Source organism: Numenius arquata, chromosome 6, assembly GCF_964106895.1.
Source record: "Numenius arquata chromosome 6, bNumArq3.hap1.1, whole genome shotgun sequence".
Classification (NCBI taxonomy): Eukaryota; Metazoa; Chordata; class Aves; order Charadriiformes; family Scolopacidae; genus Numenius; species Numenius arquata.
This window is the reverse complement of record NC_133581.1, coordinates 31686851-31708811: the sequence shown is the minus strand read 5'-3', so window position 1 is coordinate 31708811 and position 21961 is coordinate 31686851. Positions and strand designations below refer to the sequence as shown.

General features: G+C 39.7%; 1 protein-coding gene across 1 annotated transcript; it reads right to left on the bottom strand.

The window, feature by feature from the left end:
- Nucleotides 1-5526: 5526 nt before the first annotated feature.
- SGPP1 (sphingosine-1-phosphate phosphatase 1) lies at nt 5527-21253 on the bottom strand. The gene is made up of 3 exons (XM_074149782.1): nt 20636-21253; nt 8053-8142; nt 5527-6078 (listed from the first exon to the last, which is right to left on the bottom strand). Exons 1-3 carry the CDS (start codon nt 21251-21253, stop codon nt 5527-5529), a joined length of 1260 nt encoding a protein of 419 aa, XP_074005883.1.
- Between the last annotated feature and the right edge of the window lie 708 nt (nt 21254-21961).

The following is a 21961-nucleotide window of genomic DNA, read 5'->3' as shown; positions in this document are numbered from 1 at the left end:
ATTATACAGACAAAGCTGTTTTATATTTTATGAACACTTGCTTTTATCAGGGAATGCAGTAACAAGAAAAAAATCTGTACATAAAAAATTAAACTCCAATAAGCAATATATTATATATATATCTATCTATATTGTACTACAGATTTTATATAAATCAAGTATTGGCCAAATTTTGGCATCATGTTTAAGTGCATTAATTTTAATACAAAATCCCCCTCAGACTTTGCTCCTACTTTTCAGGTTACTAGCTCCTGGACCGATCTGTTTCAGTTATGATATTTTAGACATCTAGAATTGTCTTAAGATCTAATTTCCATTTCAGGAATATCACTCTTGTTCTTCATTACACTTTCTAACAAAAATAAAGTTGTGGGAGAAGTTTAGTGACTAATTTAGTCCAAGTTCAGTGACTAATAAAATGCTCCAACTTGAAAGCACTTTTTAATTTACATTTACTGGTCAATACATTTAAGGTGGTATTCTCCTATATACCCTCTGTTCTTCTTTGATCCTACAGGAAGAGTTACTAATTGTACATTGCGAGTACATATTGCTTTGCTTCATTTTGTTGAATGGACTCTTACCAACACGCAAATTATTTCCGGTGCAGAATGGAGTGCAAAGAAATTGTTCTAATGCATAGTTAAGTTTGCCTCAACTCCAGCATGTGATACTCACTTTTTAGAGAACACCTAAAGAGCTATATCCTCTCTGCCACACAGTAACACATTTTGTTTCCAAATTAAGCTTTGTTTGCCTTTGTTTCAAGTAGTATTACAGGAGGAAAAACATTAGTGACCGAACTATTCTATCAATTCAACAAATAAGAGTATTTACAGTAAATTTTAATATAGGCTAATATACTCCTGCTTGAACAAAAAGGCCACAAGCTTTCCATTAGAATAAAATTCTGACAAAAGTCAAAGATTCCTCAAAGTCATTTGTAGAATGTAACAGTAAATTGTATAACCTAGACCAAAAAACCACCCAAGAATCAACTACAGTAAGTTGAGTTACAATAGCCCAAGAATCAATTCTGTCATCATTTTATCTACAGTTATCTGTTATTCTGGGATGCCATCATTCAGCACAATTATGGTACAGCAGAGAAGTCATCTATCAAGTGTCACAAATGCATAACCAGTTCCAGCTCCTAAGAAACAGCTTCCAAGTTAGGCCCTTTAAAAATAAAGTCCTGTAAAAACTGGGCTAAGTACAATGTTAAAAAAGAACAATTTCTCAGACCTCAAAAACAAGGATATTACATTTACACCTTAGAAGGCAAGTCCCTTCACACACACCAACACCTGTGTGCACATCAGAGCACGCACAGGACCTTCAGGGCTCACATTCTCCATGTAATATACAAGGAACTAGTTGCAGAACTCCCCATGAAGTCAACAGGAGTTAAGACAGCAATGCCCCTTCATACCAAGGAATTATTAAATCTCTTATGTATTGCATGTGGAAAAAAACCAAAAACAACTCCGTTTTCTATTGAGAAAGCAAATACTGAAATAAAAACAACTTTTAGCCCAACAGATGTATTTACTTACAGCATGCAAGGTTTGGTTTTTTGTATTTGAGCAGCTAATAGCCACTAACAGCCCTTAAGTATTTACAAGTTCAAAGTTACAATCGTCACAGAAGTAGCAATTGCTACAAGAAGTTCGGGACACTCCCTGGGAAATAAGCAAGAAGTGGAATAAAAAAAAAATACTGAAAGCAGTAATAAAAAATAGTAGCAAAGGAAAACATAATAGCTTTTAAAATCCAGACAATTTAACACTGTTCTGGTAAAAAAAAAACAAAACACCAATCAAAACCAAAAGCGCCACATATTACATTTCGAGATGCCATTTGAAAAGAAACGCATCTTCCTGTTTGTTTTTTTCTTCTTCCCCAGGAGAAAAGCTGTACATAAGCTTAAAACAATTTACAAGTAAATAAGCAAAATACAACTCCCTTTAGTTTGCCAATTTACCTTAAAATAGCCTCTCCCCATTTCCTTCCCCCGCCTCCGCCCCCCCAAATTTGCAGGGTAAGGCAAATGTGGTCAGAGGCTGAAGAGCTTCGTAGGTCATCACACAGGAGAAAGATGCTTCAACCCCAGTTCATGGTATGAGAAACAGAAGCAGGAGCTGCTTTTTTTTTTTTTTTTTATAAACATGAAACTTTTTTCAAAATAATAGATTCTAAAACTTACCCAAGACGCAATGCATTTGTTAGTTCTGATTGAGGGTCAGGTCAGAAAAAAAAAAATAATCCTGCTTCTATGCTTAAGGCAGTCTAAGACTAATTCAAGTCTCTTCAGCATCTTGGAAAACAGAATTTTGTGCCAAATTACACTCTACATGACTGTTACTTTCAGCTTTCATTTCATACAGTAATCAAATAAGACAAATTTAACTCATAGCTTTTTGTAATAAACGTGTATTTATATCTTCTATTTGCTTATATAAAGTCGCAGTATTTACCTTTTTGGGACTATACAACCTGGAACCGAGGAAGTTCACTAGCACTGACACATGAATATGTTTTCGTACCACTTCATGAAAGGTTTCAAGTGTATTGGCCTTCAGAAAAGACATTTAACTACCTTTTAAAGCCATGTTAGATTTATTTATAAATAATTTGGTACCAGCTGATGCTTATACTAGAAACGTTTTTCATGTTCAGCTTAGGGCAAAGAAGGTGCTCCAGTTTTGCCTGCTGTTTTGCTGGGCCTGATCTGAAGGAATCTTAGCTTATTATTAACAAAAAGAAACATACTAAACCACAAACATTTAGGCTGGATTTTAAAATTTTTGCATTTCTGTGATTCTTTATTCTGTAACAGCTTTCATATTGCATGATATTTTGTGCTAAACTTCCCTCTTGAGCCTAGCCCCTTATGAAAATAGAACAGTAAAACTTTTTTCATGTAAACTTCAGTAAAGCGGTCGCAGTCTTCGAGACAGGGCTGTAAAGGTGCCGTATAAACATTCTGATATACATTTCCTGGGTACAAGACTACATGGTACATGGAACGTGACATTTTGAAGTTACCCGATGTAATGTATAAAAATATAAAACAGATATTTATGAGTAACAGTACAATAAACTACAGTGCAATTTTCTGTAGCCTGTTGAAAGCCCTACCTGCTTATTTTTTTCATCCTTTCTAGATCTTCCCATAGTAGACTCCATTTTCTATTAATAGCACAACAGAGCAGCACAGCTAGAAGAGACAGCTCTAAGAACACTCTTACACTGTAAACCTGAAGTTCCTAGAAGCCAAATATGTACCTTAAAAAATTAGTTTTGCTCACTTGTCTCTTCTGTGCTAGAATTTAAACATTTCTTGCTATAAACTGTAAAGATAGGATTTTTAATCCTAGGGCATAGAACATGCCCTAAATTTCAGAAAAAGTTATCCTATTATTTTCTCCAGTCCTCAGATTAATTTAATATAATTGGAACAACGCTACTTGCTCAGGGCTTTAAGCATAAGGCATTTTGTGTACATTCCCCTCAGCTATTTATTTAAATGACGACCTTAGTGTGCAAAGCCAAACCAGTGGAAAACCCCGACTTGGAACCTTGGAAACCAATTGACCTTTTACTGCACGTTCAGCATTAAACTGCAAAAGAGGAACAGACAGGGGGGAACAAAACCAAATCAAACCCAGAAACATGCACTGAAACAAGCTAACCATTTTTTGTTAGGTAAGGTCTTTTCAGCTACAGAAGATGTTTAACACACTGTCAGTTCTGACTAGATCTTTGAGTACATTCAGAGTTAGCTTTTTCCCCATCTTCGAACGCCAGCGTACCGTAACTTTGAGTGCTTTGAGCAAAGAGATAAAGTTAATTTTGTTCATTTACATATTAGCAATTTGGAGATGTGATCTCCAATGCAAAAAAAACCCAAAACCTTCCAATTACAAATACTGTTTACAAAAAAAATGTAGGCTTTGTAGCCTATCTAATCACTACCCAACCAAATTATGTTTTTCCTGAAACAAATAAACAAAAAAAACCAATACAAAACTAAGTAATTTGTGTCTGGCCAGGCAGCAAGACAGCTCTTGCTGCAATAGGGCAGTTCCTGACGTGGAAAGAACAGAGTAGACAACACATTAACATAGACAAAATGAAACACAAGAGGCACATGAAATTACAGTTGAAGGGTTACATTCTACTCATCACTGGAAAAAGGATCATGAAAAGCTGAAAAGTGCATAATAACTCAGTAAAATTTAGATATGCACAAACCGTTTAGGCATTGACCATACCGCCTTGACTGCTCACGATCTGCCTCTCAGAACGATTAAAAGTTTAATTTGATCATTATGTTGTCATATAGCTATCTAAATTGGGTAAAAGTGATTATCACCTTTAAATACAGTATGTTAATGCATAAAAATACATATTTTTTTTTCTAGAATAAGGATTATATTTTCTAAGCAAACAGCTAAAACTAATGGTCCTTCTAAATTAGTTTGGAATAATAAGTGAGGCCCATTTCTTTGCAGAATGGGGTATTTTTATTGTTTGTGTGTTTAGATAATTAACTTTTAATATCTGTCCACTGTATAAACAATCTCCAGAAAAATATACCCTCTTCCATTAACATACAATACACATTAAAAATACTTACAAAAGGGATTATTGTCCATTTACAACATTTTGAGCATAAGGACACGATTCTTGGGTCATTTTATATATGCAATTTTGATTAGGCTAAACTGAATATTCTGGTTAATTTGAACCATGCCAGCAACGTGGACAATCTAACATTTAAAAATATCTGCCTAATTGTGTAGGATTTTAAATAAAATTAAGCACTTCTACATCACAGTATATATGGCATTTCTTAATTTAGCAACAAAAAGGCACAGTTATTAAACCATAAAATACAGTACCTGAATCATATATACTCTAGTGATACCTACCAATGCCAATCCAGACATTTTACTCTGTAGAGGGGGCTAAAGAAAAAGGCTTCTCTTTGGTATTTTTAGAAAATTCAAACTCATTACAAGTTTGGTCCATTAGAAATGCCTATTAGCTGAAACATCTTGAAGCAGGACTTCAGGAAAGAACAGAGTAAAGCAAATTTAGCAGCCTATGGCCCAAGAACTCAAATAAATTACTATGAAATGGCAAACAGATCATGAATGGAGCTTTCTGATTAGCTGTCAGACAGACCTGTTAAAGTGTCAGTGTATACAGGTACAGTATGACAGACATTCCAGATACATTCATGGCATCACACACACACACACAGAGACCTTGTCACAGCAATAAATCTAGACATAGCATTTACAGTCCTCAGCACTTCTCGTGGGCTGATATTTGGCTGCTGGCCCCATACCATACCCAAAGATGTGCAAAGTTCTTTAAATGCTTTGCCTGTTACGTATTGCTGTTTAAGTGAAGACCCTGCTAAAGCCAAGCTCACTGGCCCTCCCTTAGCAACCTAGTGCACCTCTTCAAAAAGCAACTAGCTCCATTCTCCGTATTTAAAGTGATAAAACTGGATCAAGAAAGACCAATAAAATGGAAGAGGGAAGGAACAATAAACATGAGGGAGAACCCAACCATTCCATATGTAATATAGCGATAGGGAAGCTCAACTTCCATGCGTTGTCTTGCTTTCCGTACATCGTCATGTGGTATGCGAAATATTTTACATGCCAGTGGAATAGTGGCTTTTTTCATCACTACTTTTGTTAACAACAGAACTATTACTCCAACCAACAACCGCAATATGGCTTTTCCAAACACAGTCACAGTGAGAGAGGAAAGAGACAAAGGTAAGGTATCGGGAGGAGGATCTAGCTTTAGACCCATTATGTAGTTGATGTGAGAGCCACAGGCCACTCCAGCCCCACAGCCCAGTATCTGAGCTGTGTCCCCTCGTGATGTGCTCCAGGTGTCTAGAGTAAAAGAGAAGATGCCCAGGGCTAAGTGGAGACTGATGATAATTAAGGGTGCATATTTGTAAGTTAAGTTGAAGTTATCAATCAGGTCCACAACTGGATGGAAGACAACCAAGATGAGAATAGCATACAGAAATCCAGCAATAACATCCTGTTGAAAAGAGAGAAAGATATGGTTTCAGTGTAACAAGTATTTTAAAAAATAATTTAAGTTACATTAGCTTGGAAACGAGCCTAGTTGCTCTGGTGCTAAAAGCAACTTGTGGATTTTTTCCTTTTCTCATTTACTATACATTTAATCTTTTTGAAGTTAAAGCAAGGAATTGCATTTGATCACCTATTAACAGGACATCTGTATCGTGATCAGTCGATGACTGATCCTGATCACGAATAAAGCTACATTCAAATGATCCACAGTCAAACCTGTCTGCTGGCTACAATCTTCCTTGTCGAGGACTGGCGCATTCCAGCCTACAGTCAGCACAAACCCAGCCCAGCTAAATAAATTCTGCCACCTTAGTTTGCTGGAACAGCTCGATGCTGGATGGAAGTGCCTGGGTGCCAACACACAAGCACGCTGGCGGCAGCAGTTGGTAAGGCAGTGGAGGACCACGGCAACTAGGCATCAGAGGAGCTTAGGATTTCCACTCCAGCTTCAGAATTAACAATACTTCAAGAACAGAGAACTGTTTCCAACTATTAAATCAGAGGAAGAAGAAACTTCTGCGGCTTCATATTTGATTTTCAGTTTTACTGTTGTTTTAAAAATGTCTTTTCTTAATTAAAAGGTTACTCTATTTTTTAATTTAGCATTACACTTCAGTTACTGTTGATTAATCACTTGGTTGCACAGAATTATCTGCAACTTTTTTCACCTTTAGGTGCTAAGGAATTTGTTGAAAGCTTTTTAGAAATCCAAGCACTAGAAACCAGATCACCTTCATTCACATGCTTATCAACTTCTCCATATAAGCCAGGAGGTGGGACCTTCGTCATCAGTATTTGTATTGCTGTGTTCTCAATTAATCATTTTAATTCACTTCCACTAATCGAATGCTTGATAAAAAGCTCTGACACAATCGACTGATGCAGAAGTCAGACTTGCTCATTTCAGAAGCAACCACGACAACTTTCTGCTATATTTGCCACCCTACCCTACTCCCCAAACTTAGGCACCACTGTTAATTTATATCACAGGTAACACGTCGTTAATTGTATTCATTCAAACACTATAGAGGATTCAGATATGAAACTGCTGAATAACCTAGTCTACGTGATGCATTGCTATTTGTTGCACGGCTTTGTGAGCTGAAACACCAGTTCATCATCTTCCATGTAAGTGGTTCTGACTTGGGAAGCCTCCTAATCACTAATGCAAATATGTCATTAAGTTTGTCTGAGCTGCCTTATTTTTACATGCCCCTTGTACACTGTGTTCATCTACCAGCTTTACTACTCACTACCAAGCTTACTGTTTTCTGTCTGGTAGTTATTCTCCTTCTAGCAGGTGATCCTCAAAACTCTCTTTAGCCATCTTTATTAGCAGTCTTACATTCTGATTACTATTTTGCAATGCTCGTTTTCCCATTTTTACATTGTATGCATCTGTGTTTCAGTTTGATTTTTTTTTTTTTCAATCCTTTTTAATAAGTAAATCTGTTTTTCAGAGATGACAACTTCGTTATTTGGTTTGTTAGACTCTTAGGTAAGTGAAACCCTAGAATTTAGCACGGCACTCTGAAATGCACATGGTTTGAGTAGCTAACGTGGAACCCAAGTGGATATCAACAACCACTCTTTCATCCTGCAAAATTATTTCTACTCTTTAGAGAAAAACTCAGTCTATGCTTTAGCACAGTCATCAATTTCTGCGCTAAAACTACTATTAAACATCAGCGAAGTTTCAACTGTGGATTGAGTTTATGAAAAAAAAGTATAAGTTAACAGAAGCTTGACATCCACTTTTAGCTGCAGAAAAAAAATGTAGGTTTTCTCTTCCTATATGGTACAACATTCTAAAAAAATATCTATCTACAATCACTGCACTGTAAAAATTCAAGTGTGATGGAAGTTTATGAAATAAGAACAACATTAAAATAAAAGATTAATAGAATGATTTTCTTACCAAAATTGAATGCATTCCCATATAAATTCGACTACAGCAAACCAAAGAACACCAGCAGAATGCAAGGATCAGTCCAAACACAAGGGGATACTGGTAGGGAAAAATTTGAGAGATTATATTAGGTTTAAAAAAAAAAAATAAAAAAAAAATCACTCCATAAGGATTCTAGAATTAATTTCAATCAATGCAACTTACACTTAACCCTTTCGTTGCCCTAGCCTGCCCAAGACTATTAGATCACCTCAATAAGTCCATTTTTTATAAATTCAAACCATTATTAAGTCAAACTCTTCCCTTGTCCTCTTCCACTGCATTCAGGATATATTAATTTCACGGCGTTGGTCATATCTTTTTAGACAAAGCAGTAAGAAGTTGATAGATCTTTGTAGCAGTTAGTCTTGCCACTTTATGATATCCTAAATTTGCAACAGGGGCAGAGACAAGCCTTGCATTATAAACCATGGAACAGTTTTCCACTGGGTGAAGTGGCTACATAATGGACTAGTACTGTTAACAATTATCCAGTCACAATCTAGTAGCTTCACCTCTCTCCTGCAAAGGAGGAGCTCATGAAAATTTGCAAATAAATTCAATTCCTTACACACTGTTTAAGAATTTCTGCAATTCTTGACTTAATCTCTGAGCATCGGTATGAAAACTCCTAGAATAGTAACCTTCTTTTTGTTCTCTAAAAACCTGTATAAATTTCCTCTTACAATCCGTGTTTTTTAAAAAAAAAAATCAAATAATTATTTCCATCTTCTGATAGATTTTTTTTTTTATTAATAAGGACTGTTTACCCGGAACAAACAAAATACTTTATTCTAATAAGCACATATCAACATGTGTAGAAACTCAGTATTTTAACTTTCTTAGGTTTTGGATAAAAGTATACTAATTCACATCTTACAGCACAGCAGGAAATACTTTCCCCACTACCATATTGCAAAATATTGTACAAGACAGGACACGGCTTCCTTTTTTCAGTCTTAAAAATAATTATTAGTTCTATAAAAGAAGCAGTCACAAGACAAAATGGCATGTTTCCAAAATTGCTTCAACTTCCTACATGAAAGCAACGATAAACATTTTCAACATAAACAGACAGGCCAGATGTACTCGAATCTCAGAATAAAACCTAAGAATTGCAGACAGTTTTCCTGCCCTTTCATGGATAACCTGAAAGGTAGAATATCCAACAAATTAGAGAAAGTATCTTTGCTCTTACTGGAGAAAGTTGTACATCCTCTATGAAGGCCACTTAACAGACTGACAAGCTTCTAAATCAGTCTTTCAATTATAGGTTTGAGAAAAGTTTATCAATATTCTTCATTATTCCAACATTCTTTGAATTCTCAGCTCCAGGACCATGTAGCACGACAAACCTAAAAAAATTTTCTCAAACTATCAGAAAAATCGGGAAGCTTATGTTTCACATAAGAAACACATTTTACATTAAAATCAATTCTAAATGCCCAGCTCATGGTTCTGTTACATCTAGTTTAATTTTTAATTCCTGTAGCAACATTTGTCTTTGTTTCTACTACCTTCATCTACAAATTGTGCCTAAACAAAATTATGTACTCAAGTCATTTATAACTGAAATGATGAAGGATCAAATTCAGTTTTCTGCCTTCCAGGATTACGCTAATACTGGGCAATACACCAGTAACTGGGTCGTACCCAAGACATAACTGCAGAGTTATCAGATGCTGACATCGCTATAGCAGCCACAAAAGTAATCTTTGTGCCTTGTGCCGCGGCACCAGGATCCATCACAAGTGGAGCCCCATCGCTCATCCCCATTAATGCCTCTACCATCATTTCCACTGATCTCAGGGTAGAAGAAACACTGCCTGCTCCAGGAGGAGACTCAAGCCACACAACCTCCCTGCCTGGTGCTGCTCCACTCTTCCCCCAGAGGACTACCAAAGCAGAAGTGCTGTATATTCAGGGATAGGTATACCCTATGTCCTCTGAAGAGGAGCTTCTAGCACCTCTTTATACACTCCAGAAGATGAAAGCCTGGAAAGACAGACTTCTTGTTTGTCAGAGACCAGCAAGAGAAGATTTACTGCTTCCAGAAGCAATGCAAACCTCTTGACCAGGAAATTTGATAGCATCAGAATTACTTGGTGGTAGAATGAGCTTGCATGTGTTCACGCACGTGTCAAAAGTTTCAAATGGCTTTGTCCATCACTTGATACTGCACATCCATTCTTATTTCCTGGCACCCATCTTTTGTGCTTTCAGGCTCCAATCAGGGGTAAGGTGTTTCTTTACTAAATAAAGACTTTCTCCATGTTTCTGAAATACCTGACAGAAACAAAAGCTGGAGCTTTAGCAGAAAGACCAATGAAGTGCCAGGCTCAGCAGTCCAATAGCAGCTAATGATACTGTGGGTAAGAAGTTGGGATTGCAGGGGAGATGTTAGAGCTGCTAAACAAGACCCTAAGAATAATGAGCACAAAGCAAAAGGCGTATGTGAGAAGTCTTGTTTTAAGAGTCCCAGGCAGGTTGTTTTGAACAGCATGGAGAGTAGCATAAATTCTGGAAGTGAAAAGAAACACTCTCAGCTAGGAACTCTGAAGGGGGGGGGGGGGGGGGGGGGGGATGTTTAAGAAGGAAACTGTCAGAAACTCCAACTTCGAAGGAAATTTTGGAAAGAGTATTTGGCTCTGTGATATCTCACTCTAATTCTGTTTGTAATAGTATTGAGAATAAATACTCATTAAAACATCTGAAAACACTGGCTAGTTTAGTTCCTCTGTAGCAAAATATCCAAGAGCTTAAACAATTCCTGACTGTATCCTCAGTAAAAAGCCAGTTATACATTTAATCCCGTTTCATATATTCTTAAAGTAATGAAGAATTTTTAACTTAAACTCAGCCAAATTATTCTAACTACAATAGATTTAGCATGACCTGTCTACAAATGTTTGAAGTATTAGGCACATGCTGATTTATGGTATTTTTAATGCATGATAATCATAATCATTTAAGTCCTAAACCCAGTTTCTTTCCACCCAAGAGAGCTTATTCACTACAGTACACCTAGCTGTACTTTATTCAGTCCACTGCAAAAAAAGCAGAAGATACAAGCAATTATTCTGATTTCCTCTAAAATAATATTCCTCAACACAACAGTTAAGTTGATTTTTGTGACACCTCCCACCAGAGCAGGTTGCTCAAAGCCCCATCCAGCCTGGCCTTGAAAACCTCCAGGGATGGGGCATCCCCAGCTTCTCTGGGCAACCTGTTCCAGTATCTCTCAGCAAAGAATTTCTGCCTTATCTAAATCTACCCTTTTCCAGTTTAAAACCATTAACCCCTTGTCCTGTCACTACATGTGCTTGTAAAAAGTCCCTCCCCACCATTCCTGTAGGGCCCCTTTAGGTACTGAAAGGCTGCTATAAGGTCTCCCTGAAGCTGCCTCTTCTCCAGGCTAAACAACCCCAACTCTCTCAGCCTGTCTTCATAGCAGAGGTGCTCCATCCCTCTGAGCATCTTCATGGCCCTCCGCTGGACCCATTCCAACAGGTCCATATCCTTCTTATGTTGAGGACTCCAGAGCTGGACACAGTACTCCAGGTGGGGTCTCACCAGAGTGGAGCAGAGGGGTAGAATCACCTCCCGTGACCTGCTGGCCACACTTCTCTTGATGCAGCCCAGGATGTGGTTGGCTTTCTGGGCTGCCAGTGCACATTGCCGGCTCATGATGAGCTTCTCATCAACCAACACCCCCAAGTCTTTCTCCTCAGGGCTGCTCTCAATCCATTCTCTGCCCAGCCTGCATTTGTGCTTGGGATTGCCATGACCCAGGTGCAGGAACCTTGCACTTGGCCTTGTTGAACTTCATGAGGTTTGTATGGGCCCACCTCTCAAGCTTGTCCAGGTCCCTCTAGATGGCATCCCTCCCCTCCAGTATGTGGACCACTCCACACAGCTTGGTAACTTGGCAAACTTGCTGAGGGTGTACTCAATCCTACTGTCCATGTCGCTGACAAAGGTGTTAAACAGTGCTGGTCCCAATACTGACCCCTGAGGAGTGTCACTCAAAGCTGGGTGTACCCTTGGGGCTCCATAGACATTAGCAGAAATCAAGCAGAAGAGCCCCCCCTACTTCAACAAAAAATAACACACAATACCCTGTCTTCTCCTTGTCGTGTTTTCACTCATACCTTTTAAAAGCAGCTGCTGGGTTCAAGAATTCCTAGAACACTGAACCAGTATCACCTGCTTAAAATCTGCCTTGAGGGAATAAGGCAACTGTGTATTTTGTCCTCACATGTAGGGGTAAGTGTACAGGGTGACTGAAGGAGAATATTCACACTCCCACACACCTTGTAGCTCAGCAAGAAGACTGCTCAGTAGCATGTCAAGTCATAACATCTACAGGGGACATCACCTTGATTCTTACTTAAAAAAGCTGATGCCATAAATTCACTTCCAAGTTATTGTCTGAAAATAACGTAATATTGAGGTACTAACAAGCATTTTCTAAATGTTGCTTCATCTAGAAAATGACTGCCTATATATATTTTGCATATATACATTGGTTATATCATGGTTTTAATTATCTGTAACCTCCCACTGCCTACACATACAAAATCCTCCCAAATACCAAACCATTTTCTATTAGTATAGTGCCTTAAGACTATTTAACATTTTTTATCAGACCTGCTTTACAATAGTGAATTTCACAAAGCTTCTCTCCCTATAACAAATGAATCTTCAGAGGAAAAAAAAAAAACACAACAAACAGCTTTTAATATGTTTTCTACTTAAAAAAAGCATGTTTTGTGGAAAAGTAATGTGAAAACATGAATATAAACCAAATCTCAAGCATTCATGGAAGAATGCCACAAGCAGTAATTTTTATTTTTATTTTTTTTTTTAGGTTTTCTTGGGTCTCTTGTTTTGGAAAACACTGCATTCCTAAATTAGAAATTAACAGTTATTAATTATCTTTGAGTTATAAATGTTTAGATCTTTTCTATACAGTTGTATATAGACCCATTGACATTCTTGACTTTAATGAAAGATATTAAAGCAAGACCGCTGAATTCCAGCAATTTTAGTCCCACGGTTCCTCACACGCCAAATCAGAGCTACAGAGGCACAAAGAACAAAAGATCACAAGTTCACTTCTACCCTCTTGCCCAACTCATTGCTATTCTTACTCATTTAGGCAGACTGGCATCACATCTCCTTTCAGATGAGGATCAAAAAGGTTGTCAGAGACCACAGCTGGCAGAGGTAGACATCAAAATCAGGTTTCCCTCCCTCAGCTTGTTCTTTCTGATAACAGAATTGACATTATCTTCATTCTTGACCATACTCAGTCACTTAAAATCAGATATTCAGGAACAGCCCATTTTAGACACAAACATCTCAAACCCTGCCTCCATGTCCTCAGTACATCCTATGTATATCCTCAAAAACTCATTATGCCTCCATAGCTACCATACCACCTCAAGAATTTTGAGTATGGGGAGTATTTATTGAACTGCATACTGTTTTCTTTTTTCCAAATTAAAAACACAACTTGTGATTTGAAAATCTTAACCTTATACAAAGACACTCACATACTACTCAATCTGAACTTCAAAAATCACGTTGACTCAAAATCCAACATTAACCTGGCATTTTTCTCCTTGAAAAAAGTACCCCCCATTCCATATTAGATCAAATCACTGACATATGGCTTCCACAAATATTTTTCCAAAGGCCAGAATAAAACTTTGATGATATGCATAAGCCTGTAATACAAATACAATATTAGAAGATGAAGCGGAGGCAGACGGAAATGGCAACAAGGCAGAGGTTAGAGAGACAAACGCAACATATACATTAAAAAGATACTTTTGTGGACATTTTGACTTTTAAATGTTTGAATGGATATGTTCTTTTGAAGGTATCATACCCGTTAAGAAAAGTGCTCCAGTCTAAACGTATATGACTACGGGACAGATCACCAAGCATATTATTTAAAAAAGATACAAAAGTTAATAGATTTCTTAAATTCACATATTAAAGAAAAAGATAGGAATAAAGCAGATTGATCAGACTACTCATCTTCTCTCAAGCCTCAATTTTGTTCCCCTATCCAAAATCTTGTTTTAATCAATTAAACTGAATTAAACTGGTCATATATGGAAAACAGCAGTGAAACTACTCCCAGTAAGTCTTTGAGAATTTTATGCCCTGTGTGTTTAATGGGAAAATCCCATTTTGTTCAATTACATCCTCTGAAAAGGGCTTGCAAGCTTCTGACTGGATCACACAGAAAACGTTTCCCTCAAGTGCCTATCCTCTTCCCTCCCCTTAACCTGACTTTTTGCCAAGAGTCTTAATAACATAACCATTGTTTAAAAATGCTCATAAGGAAACAATCTGTCCTAAAAGCTTTGACCTAGGTCAGCAAATTCCTTCTTTCATAATGCAACATTCTTAAAACACACTCTAGATGCTCATTTCTTTACTTTTAAAAAGTACATTCTACACGGAAGAAGTTCCCAGCATTCACAAAGGGTTCCAAACTAATTTTCTAATATTTTCAGTGTTCTACAGTATTACTCAATGATTTTTATTTTTTTTTAAATCATATGATAACTCAGAAGTTCAGCTTGAGTTTGAGACAATTATTTTGGGCCACAGTTCACTGAAAGAATCCAAGCAGCACTTGCAGCATCATGCTTTTAAGAAGGTATTTGGGCTAAGTATTGGCAAGAGGCATATGAAAATCTATAACCACTGTTCAGAGAACGACAGAGACACTGGTTGGCCAGGTAATTACAAGAAGCACAGCATATAAATGATTTTGTGGAGGGAGCAGAAGAAAAGAGAGAAGAGGATGGTTAAAAAGCAAAGACCACTTACAAGTCAATTTAGTTAAAAATAAACAGACAAAACTGGCTTTTCAAAAGAAGCCAAGTAATAAATAACACTGGTTAAACTACATTTATCAATTATTTCCTTCTTTCTTCCAACCTTAACATCAAAAAGCATAAAAATTTAAATGTGCTACATGTCATTACAAGAACCTCTTCTTTAATTTCCAAGGTAAAGATTTCAGTGCCAGCCCTGCAGGGACTTAAAAGGTTTAACTTTCTGCTACAGATCATGTGGAAAGAAACTGAAGAGTTACAATATTACAATAGGAATCAGAGCCGGTTATTTCTTTTGTTTCAGTCCTTAAATAAAAAAAAAAAAGATCCCTCCCCAAACACAGCCAGCAAGAATCACCTACAGCTCGCTCTCCTTACGCCCCCAACACCTAAGAAATAGTTTTTCTGCAAACCGAAGTTTGTTCAGGTTTAATCAACACACCCTATTTGAAAGTAAGGGAAGTGTTATATGTGTGCTAAAAAAAATAATAAATTCCCTGAGAAGCATTCCCTTTGAATCCTTTCTTCATCAAAAACTCTGCATCTAACCTTATGGCATTAGTTTTACATATTCCCCCCAAGATCCTGTATATTAATAAAAGATTTGCTTATGCAAAACTGAAAAATATATTTAACGCCTATCAACACAGTTTAATAGGACAGGCTGCTCTATACCTCTAGCAGAAATCCCATAGGGGAATCTCTAAGAACTGTCTACGCTCTTTTCAAACTTTTAAGCGCATCTGAATCAAACAGGCCACACCACTTTTCCCAGCTTCCTTTACAAATAAACTACAGGCATTACTATGGCCCACAAAAGATGGTACTATGGCCCACAAAAGATGGTACTATGGCCCACAAAAGATGGTACTATGGCCCACAAAAGATGGTACTATGGCCCACAAAAGATGGTACTATGGCCCACAAAAGATGGTACTATGGCCCACAAAAGATGGTACTATGGCCCACAAAAGATGGTACTATGGCCCACAAAAGATGGTACTATGGCCCACAAAAGATGGTACTATGGCCCACAAAAGATGGTACTATGGCCCACAAAAGATGGCTTTATGACTCAAATACACAAGGCAAGGCCAGTGCTGACCCTCCATTGCTTTCCCAAGAGCACTTCACTGTGTGAGCAATTCTGGGTTTTCAGATCACCCCTTCAGCTATGCTTCTCATGTCTGAAGAGTTTTTGTTTGTTTATTTTAAAAAATACATGCAAGAAAGCCAACTAGACAAGCATGCATCTCTGCCTAAGTTTCTTCACAACTTTTTACTATTTCAACTAAAATCCATTTGGGCTTCTCAGAGACGAGGCATCTCTATCTGAAAGGAGCCTGTACTTGCTCTTACACACAGACTTTGTATATAAGAGACGGCCTCCTATGTGTAGCTTCCAGTTTTATCATTAAGTAAATCATACTGATAATGCAAGCCTTTCAACAAGGACAGACACTTAAAACTAGGATTTGCCTACTATCTGTAAAAGTCTTACTATACCAGTGTCATGATTAGACTATTCATCCAACCCCAATAACCAATTATTCCCCATTCCCAGTGGGATCTGAGAGAAGTTAGCCTTTAGAAATGAAAGAGCAGGCAGACAATTCTAGACATAATATTTTGTACTGGTCAATCAGAATCACAGATGAACGTGGATCTCTGAAATCCCAATACAGATCCTGTCAAACCCATCTCATTTGATTAGATTCATCAGCTTTGGTCGATAAAAGTAATAGTGTGGATGAAAGATTTCTGGAAGGGTGTTTGACCTGGTACCGCATGCCATTCTTACACAATCGGTATAATGGAGAGTCAGGAGAGCACTAAGTACATGAAAAGCTATGTCAGTCAAAGGAACCACTGGAGAACAGATGCATTCTACTGTGGGTTCAGCAGTATTGCTTATTAAGGTTGCCATTACCATCAGTGGGGTGGAAAGACAGCCACTGATGGTAACTTTGGCAGACAACTCCATAGGGAGGACAATGCCGTCAGTGATCTGAACTGCTTCAGAAGATAAGCCCATTTCAAACATTGTTTGAAATGTTACAGAGGTCAGCTACTCGTTAATCAAGGCTCTCAGCTCCTGCTGAATATCAACATAACGAAGTTGGTTCAATGGCCCGCGGTGAAAGTCAGAAGCTCCTGACTCTTCATTAATGCAGAGTTCAGGAAGGAGTGTGAACCCATCACTTCCTAATCCAGACAACTACTGCTAGAGCCAGGCTGCATCCTGAAGGAACTCTGGGGAAAAAGCCTATTTTCTGTCTCCCTGACTGACTGACTTCCCCACCCCTACCCCACACCCCCCAAAATAAGACACCAGGCTTTTGGAGATTTTGTAGATTATTAGCAGCTCATGCTATCTTTTCCTCCCCATTCAGGAAACAATATAAACCAGCCTGGCTCAAACTGTCAATATTTCAAAGAAAGCAGGTTTTTCCCAACATGATAAAGGTATACTTTTCCCTACATCATGTCAAGATCTATAATCTCACTGTTTAAGTGTTTGTCCTCCTCTTTCAGGTTATCAGAGCTTCAAAGACGGAAAGAAAAATATCAACATCTACTACCACTGCTAAATTCTCATTTGAGTCTTTGGCATGAGCTTTGTATTGAAAGGTTACTGAAATGTCTTTGAAACAAGTGGTTTTCCCTGCTGAGATTTAACAATATTAAAAAAATAAATATATAAAGATTATGCAAATGGAATAAAAAGTTTCAGGCAAGCTTTCACAATACAAGGAGAAACTGAAAAATGACATTCCACAATGGACAGAACAATTAGCTATTATGTAAATTATCTTAACATATAATTTGTTGCCCTCTGAAACTTGGTTGCACTGAATATATGAAAATATTTTACTCAATTGCATTTATAAGCAAATATTTTTGGTTCACTGTGTATAGACAAACCTCCTTTTGAATACTACTATCTTAAAAAATAACTGTACTAGGATTACTGATAGGCATTGAAAACTAGGAAAGCACAATCTTAATTCAACAGGTTAAAAGAAAAGCTACTGGAATAAAAAAAAAAAATTGTTTTAAATGGACAATTTTGGCCATACCTAGAAAAGTAAGAGCAGATTTGCTCTATTCTCTACATTGTTCAATGGGAAGACTCATAGATTGTCTTTCTTTGATAGAAAAGCACTATTACACAATAGTAGGAAGCCATAGCCCAATGAAAGCAAACTCCAAATAAGCTCTAGAGGAAAGTGATTGCCTTCTCACTGGAGTAACCTCTTTTAGGGCAAAAGTGGCTTTCTTTGGTTTAGTGTAAACTTCAAAGCACCACACTAAATTAAAGGTACCTGTATTCCAGAATAAAAGTCCCTGCAGAGAGCTACAGCTGCATCTGCTTCAATTCACAGTCTTGCTCCACAATGATTTTTCTGAACGAACAGTCCCAAGACGTGGACTCATTGTGACCAGTGTCTGTGTAATGCTTGCTTACGCTGAATACATAGAGAGACTGTACCTCAAGATTTGCCAACAAGTTTAAACCTAACCATCTCCATCTAATGATAAATATGTATAATTTAATAAAAATCAGAGTTATTACAAGCTCCTTTATCATTAATAAGCTTTCCAAGAAGTTCTGAGGTTAGTCTTGTCTAACTTCATCTATTTCCAAATAGTCAAAAAGTTGTCATATAGATTCTATTCTCTCTCAACATAAGTAAAATATGGAGAACAGCAGCAGCACTAGATTAAAGCTTAACTCTCTTTACAGGTGAATCAAAAGATACTCAACATGCCATGGGTTAACTGCTATAAATGAATTATATTTGGAAATAATTTAAAAATCTGAAGGGGTATTTTGTTCAGAGATGTCTGTTACTTGTGTACATTTCATAGGAAAGAGGAATTAAAATGAAGACTCAAAATGAAGACTCAAACACTTTGCTTCCTCATTCCTTAAGCATGGTTCTAAATTAATAACAAGAAGGCTGAATGTTTATGATTTCTTAATGTGCATTCATTATAAATATTCGTCAATTGGCACAATATTTCACAGACTGCAGTTGCAGGGCTGGCAAACTGAAGATCGAACTCAGTTCACTGGCAAAAATATCAGTTCACACATTGTCAGTTTGCTGGTTCTATAAAAGCAATCAAGCCGGGTTCTCCTCTGTACACATGACATCAGAGTCTGCATGAAGCTAATCGACTGATACTACTAGGTGATGTTTCTCACATGCAAATTAGTAGAAATCCAGTAAATTCTTCCAACTAACATCAGCCCTACACATCTAACAAGTACTAGTCAAATATTCAGATTGTAGTCAATCATGTAAAAAACCCAAACCACTGAGATTAAGCATCTCAGTGACAGAACTCCAAATATTTATTTCAAACACCCAAACCCATGGCATTATCTGATGCCTGCACAACTCTAGCATTTTCCCAGCAAATGTGAACCCCTAATAGCTTTCTTTTGGGCACACTGCATCACCTTGCAGAAGTAGATTCATAAACTTCAGTTAAAGAGAGGCCAGATACAATCTCTAACTTTCAACTACCTCTTTCCTTTCAGGCACACATTCTATATGCTCAAATAGAGTCACAAAATGTCACACAGTGACAGCAGACAACTGGGGATTGTTAAGGGTATCTGGGAAGACCAGAGCTCAGCCCGTGCATAAAGCTTAAAAGGAGAGTTCTCCCTGCCAAAATAACACACATCTGACATAAAATAAGCAAGTATTACAATAAGAATTTGTAAACATTAACAACTTAAGACAAGACTTACTGCAAAGCTTCTTAAACATTACACACAAGCACTCACCACCCTGCACCGAACATCTGTTGCCTGGGAAAACCTTCTCCCTCATTTACTACTGAAATCGGTGCCCTGATCTAGAGCACTGAATTTGTGTTGTGCTTTCTTTGGAGTTCCGTCACCCGTGCTGCTTGTTAGCAAGTGCCAAAACACATGCCACAGCTTGTGTAAAGCAGATGATCAAACAGTGCTATTTTAACTTAAGCTATTGACCTACAGTGCCATAGGCAGATCTCAAGATTTTGCTGAATGAAGGTGCTGAAGAGATCAGAGATTATCAGTTCCTGCTAATTATTAGCACATTAGTAGTTGTAAAACCATCTGAAAGTACAGGTACTCCTCAAAACAAATAATAATTTCCAGTTTATGGGCAATGAAACTAAAAGACACCATTAAAGAAAAGGTTAAAGCTACAATTTCACTCAAGCTACAAAGTGACTGAAAGCAAAGAAAAGATCAGCCTTTTAGTTCCTGGCTCTCCACCAAACTCTCAGACAGTAAAACCAAACACCTGTAAAAATATCAGATGCCTACCCAAACTTTGTGCAAAGCACTTACCCTACAAGAGGCAAACTGAAAAAAAACAAAAAACAAACCCAAAAAACTCACAAGAACAAAATACAGATTGTTAAAGCAGACTTTTCATGCATGCTGAGCTAAGCCACTAAGTCAGCAGAACTTCCATTCAGAAGACAGAATTATTAGGAAAGCCCTTGTTTCCTGAGTGCTTACTTAGATCATGGGAAAATAAGGAAAAAAAAGGGAAGAGGGGGCACAAATGTCACATTTTACCCAAACTCTGCCCCTCTCTCCCCGCAAAAGAAATCAAATCTGTCACAGCCTTACACCCGGGGGCTAGCAAGCACACGGGGAAGGACAAGGAGGTGAGCATTACCTGCCAGCGGCCGTAGCTGAGCAGCAGGAGCGCCAGGGGGATGGCGGTGCCCGACATGGCGTGGGTGGAGGGCATGCTGTACTCGGAGTTGTAGAAGACTTCCAGTTTCACCACGGGCGGGGAGGCAGGCCGCGGCCAGCGGATGACATCCTTGGTGCACTGCCCCAGGTACATCACCCACACCCAGATGATGATAAGCCTCCGGCCCAGCCAGGCGTCCAGGTTCCAGATGCAGAAGGGGAAGAAGAGGATGTAGAAGAGCTCGTTGCCCAGCTCCGTGCCCAGGCTGAAGAAATAGTAGAGGAAGCGGCTACGGGTGGAGAACTCCTGGCTGCCGTCCTCCTCCGTGAGGGAGTTGCGGCGCGGCCTCCTCCTCCACCGCTGCGGGGGGCTCGCCCCGCCGGGCACGGTCCCGTTCCCGGCGGGATGCCCCTGCCCTCCCGCCCGCTCCGCGGCTAAGGGCCCGCCGTTAATCACCGGTCCCCGGCCCCCGGCCCGCTGCTCTGCGTCGGCCCAGCCCGAAGGCCCCTCCACCCCGCAGAGCCGCTGGAAGGCGGCCACTTTCCGCGGGTCCTGCAGGTGGGCGGCCAGCCGGGCCAGGCGCCGGCAGACAGCCATGGCGGGAGGACGAGGCCGCCCGCTAAGAGGGGAGCTGAGGTCGGCGAGGCGCTGCCCGGGCCGGCCGGCGGGCGGGGAGCTGAGGGGGGGGCTTCGCCTGAGGGGCGCCGGGAGGGACGGGGACTCTCCCGTGCGCGCCGCGGGGAGAGAAACCGTTCCCTGAGGAGAAACCTGCTGGAGCGCGAGGCGTCGCGGAGCGACGGACACCTCCGGGCTCCGGCCGCCGCCCTCGGCTCGGCTCCCCGCGCCGGTCCGGGTCCCGCGCCCGCTCCCTCTCCCCCTCACGCGCGAGCGCGTCCGCCGCCACCCCTCGCCGTCACCACCCCCCCGCGCCTGCGCACAACCCCCCCTCCTCCCCACACGGGCGGGGAAGCCCCGGGAAACCTCACCGCGGCGTGGATTGGCGGCGACTCTCTGCCGGTCCCGCCCCCGCTGGCAAGGGGAGCCAATCAGGGCTTGGCCGTGCGGGAGGCAGCGGAGCGGCGTGCCTCGGCCTCGAGCCTGAGGTGCGGAGGCGGGCGCGGGCGGCGGCTGAGGGGGGCTGAGGGGCTGGCGGCCCGCGGCCCCGGGCGGCAGCGGCGGCGTCTCCTTCTCGGCGGCCGCAGCCCGGTCACTGGCACGACCAGCCCCCGGCAGGCTGGTTGCCCGCCCTTTTAACTTAGGGTGGGCTGCTGCCGCCCTCACCTCAGCCACCATGTTGGCAACGGC

Coding starts and splice junctions, on each gene's coding strand:
- SGPP1 (XM_074149782.1), bottom strand. CDS start 21,253: ATGGCTGTCTGCCGGCGCCTGGCCCGGCTGGCCGCCCACCTGCAGGAC. Junction 8,143..20,635: donor TCAGCTACGGCCGCTGGCAG/GTAATGCTCACC, acceptor TTTCCCTACCAG/TATCCCCTTGTGTTTGGACT. Junction 6,079..8,052: donor TGGGAATGCATTCAATTTTG/GTAAGAAAATCA, acceptor TCTTTTCAACAG/GATGTTATTGCTGGATTTCT.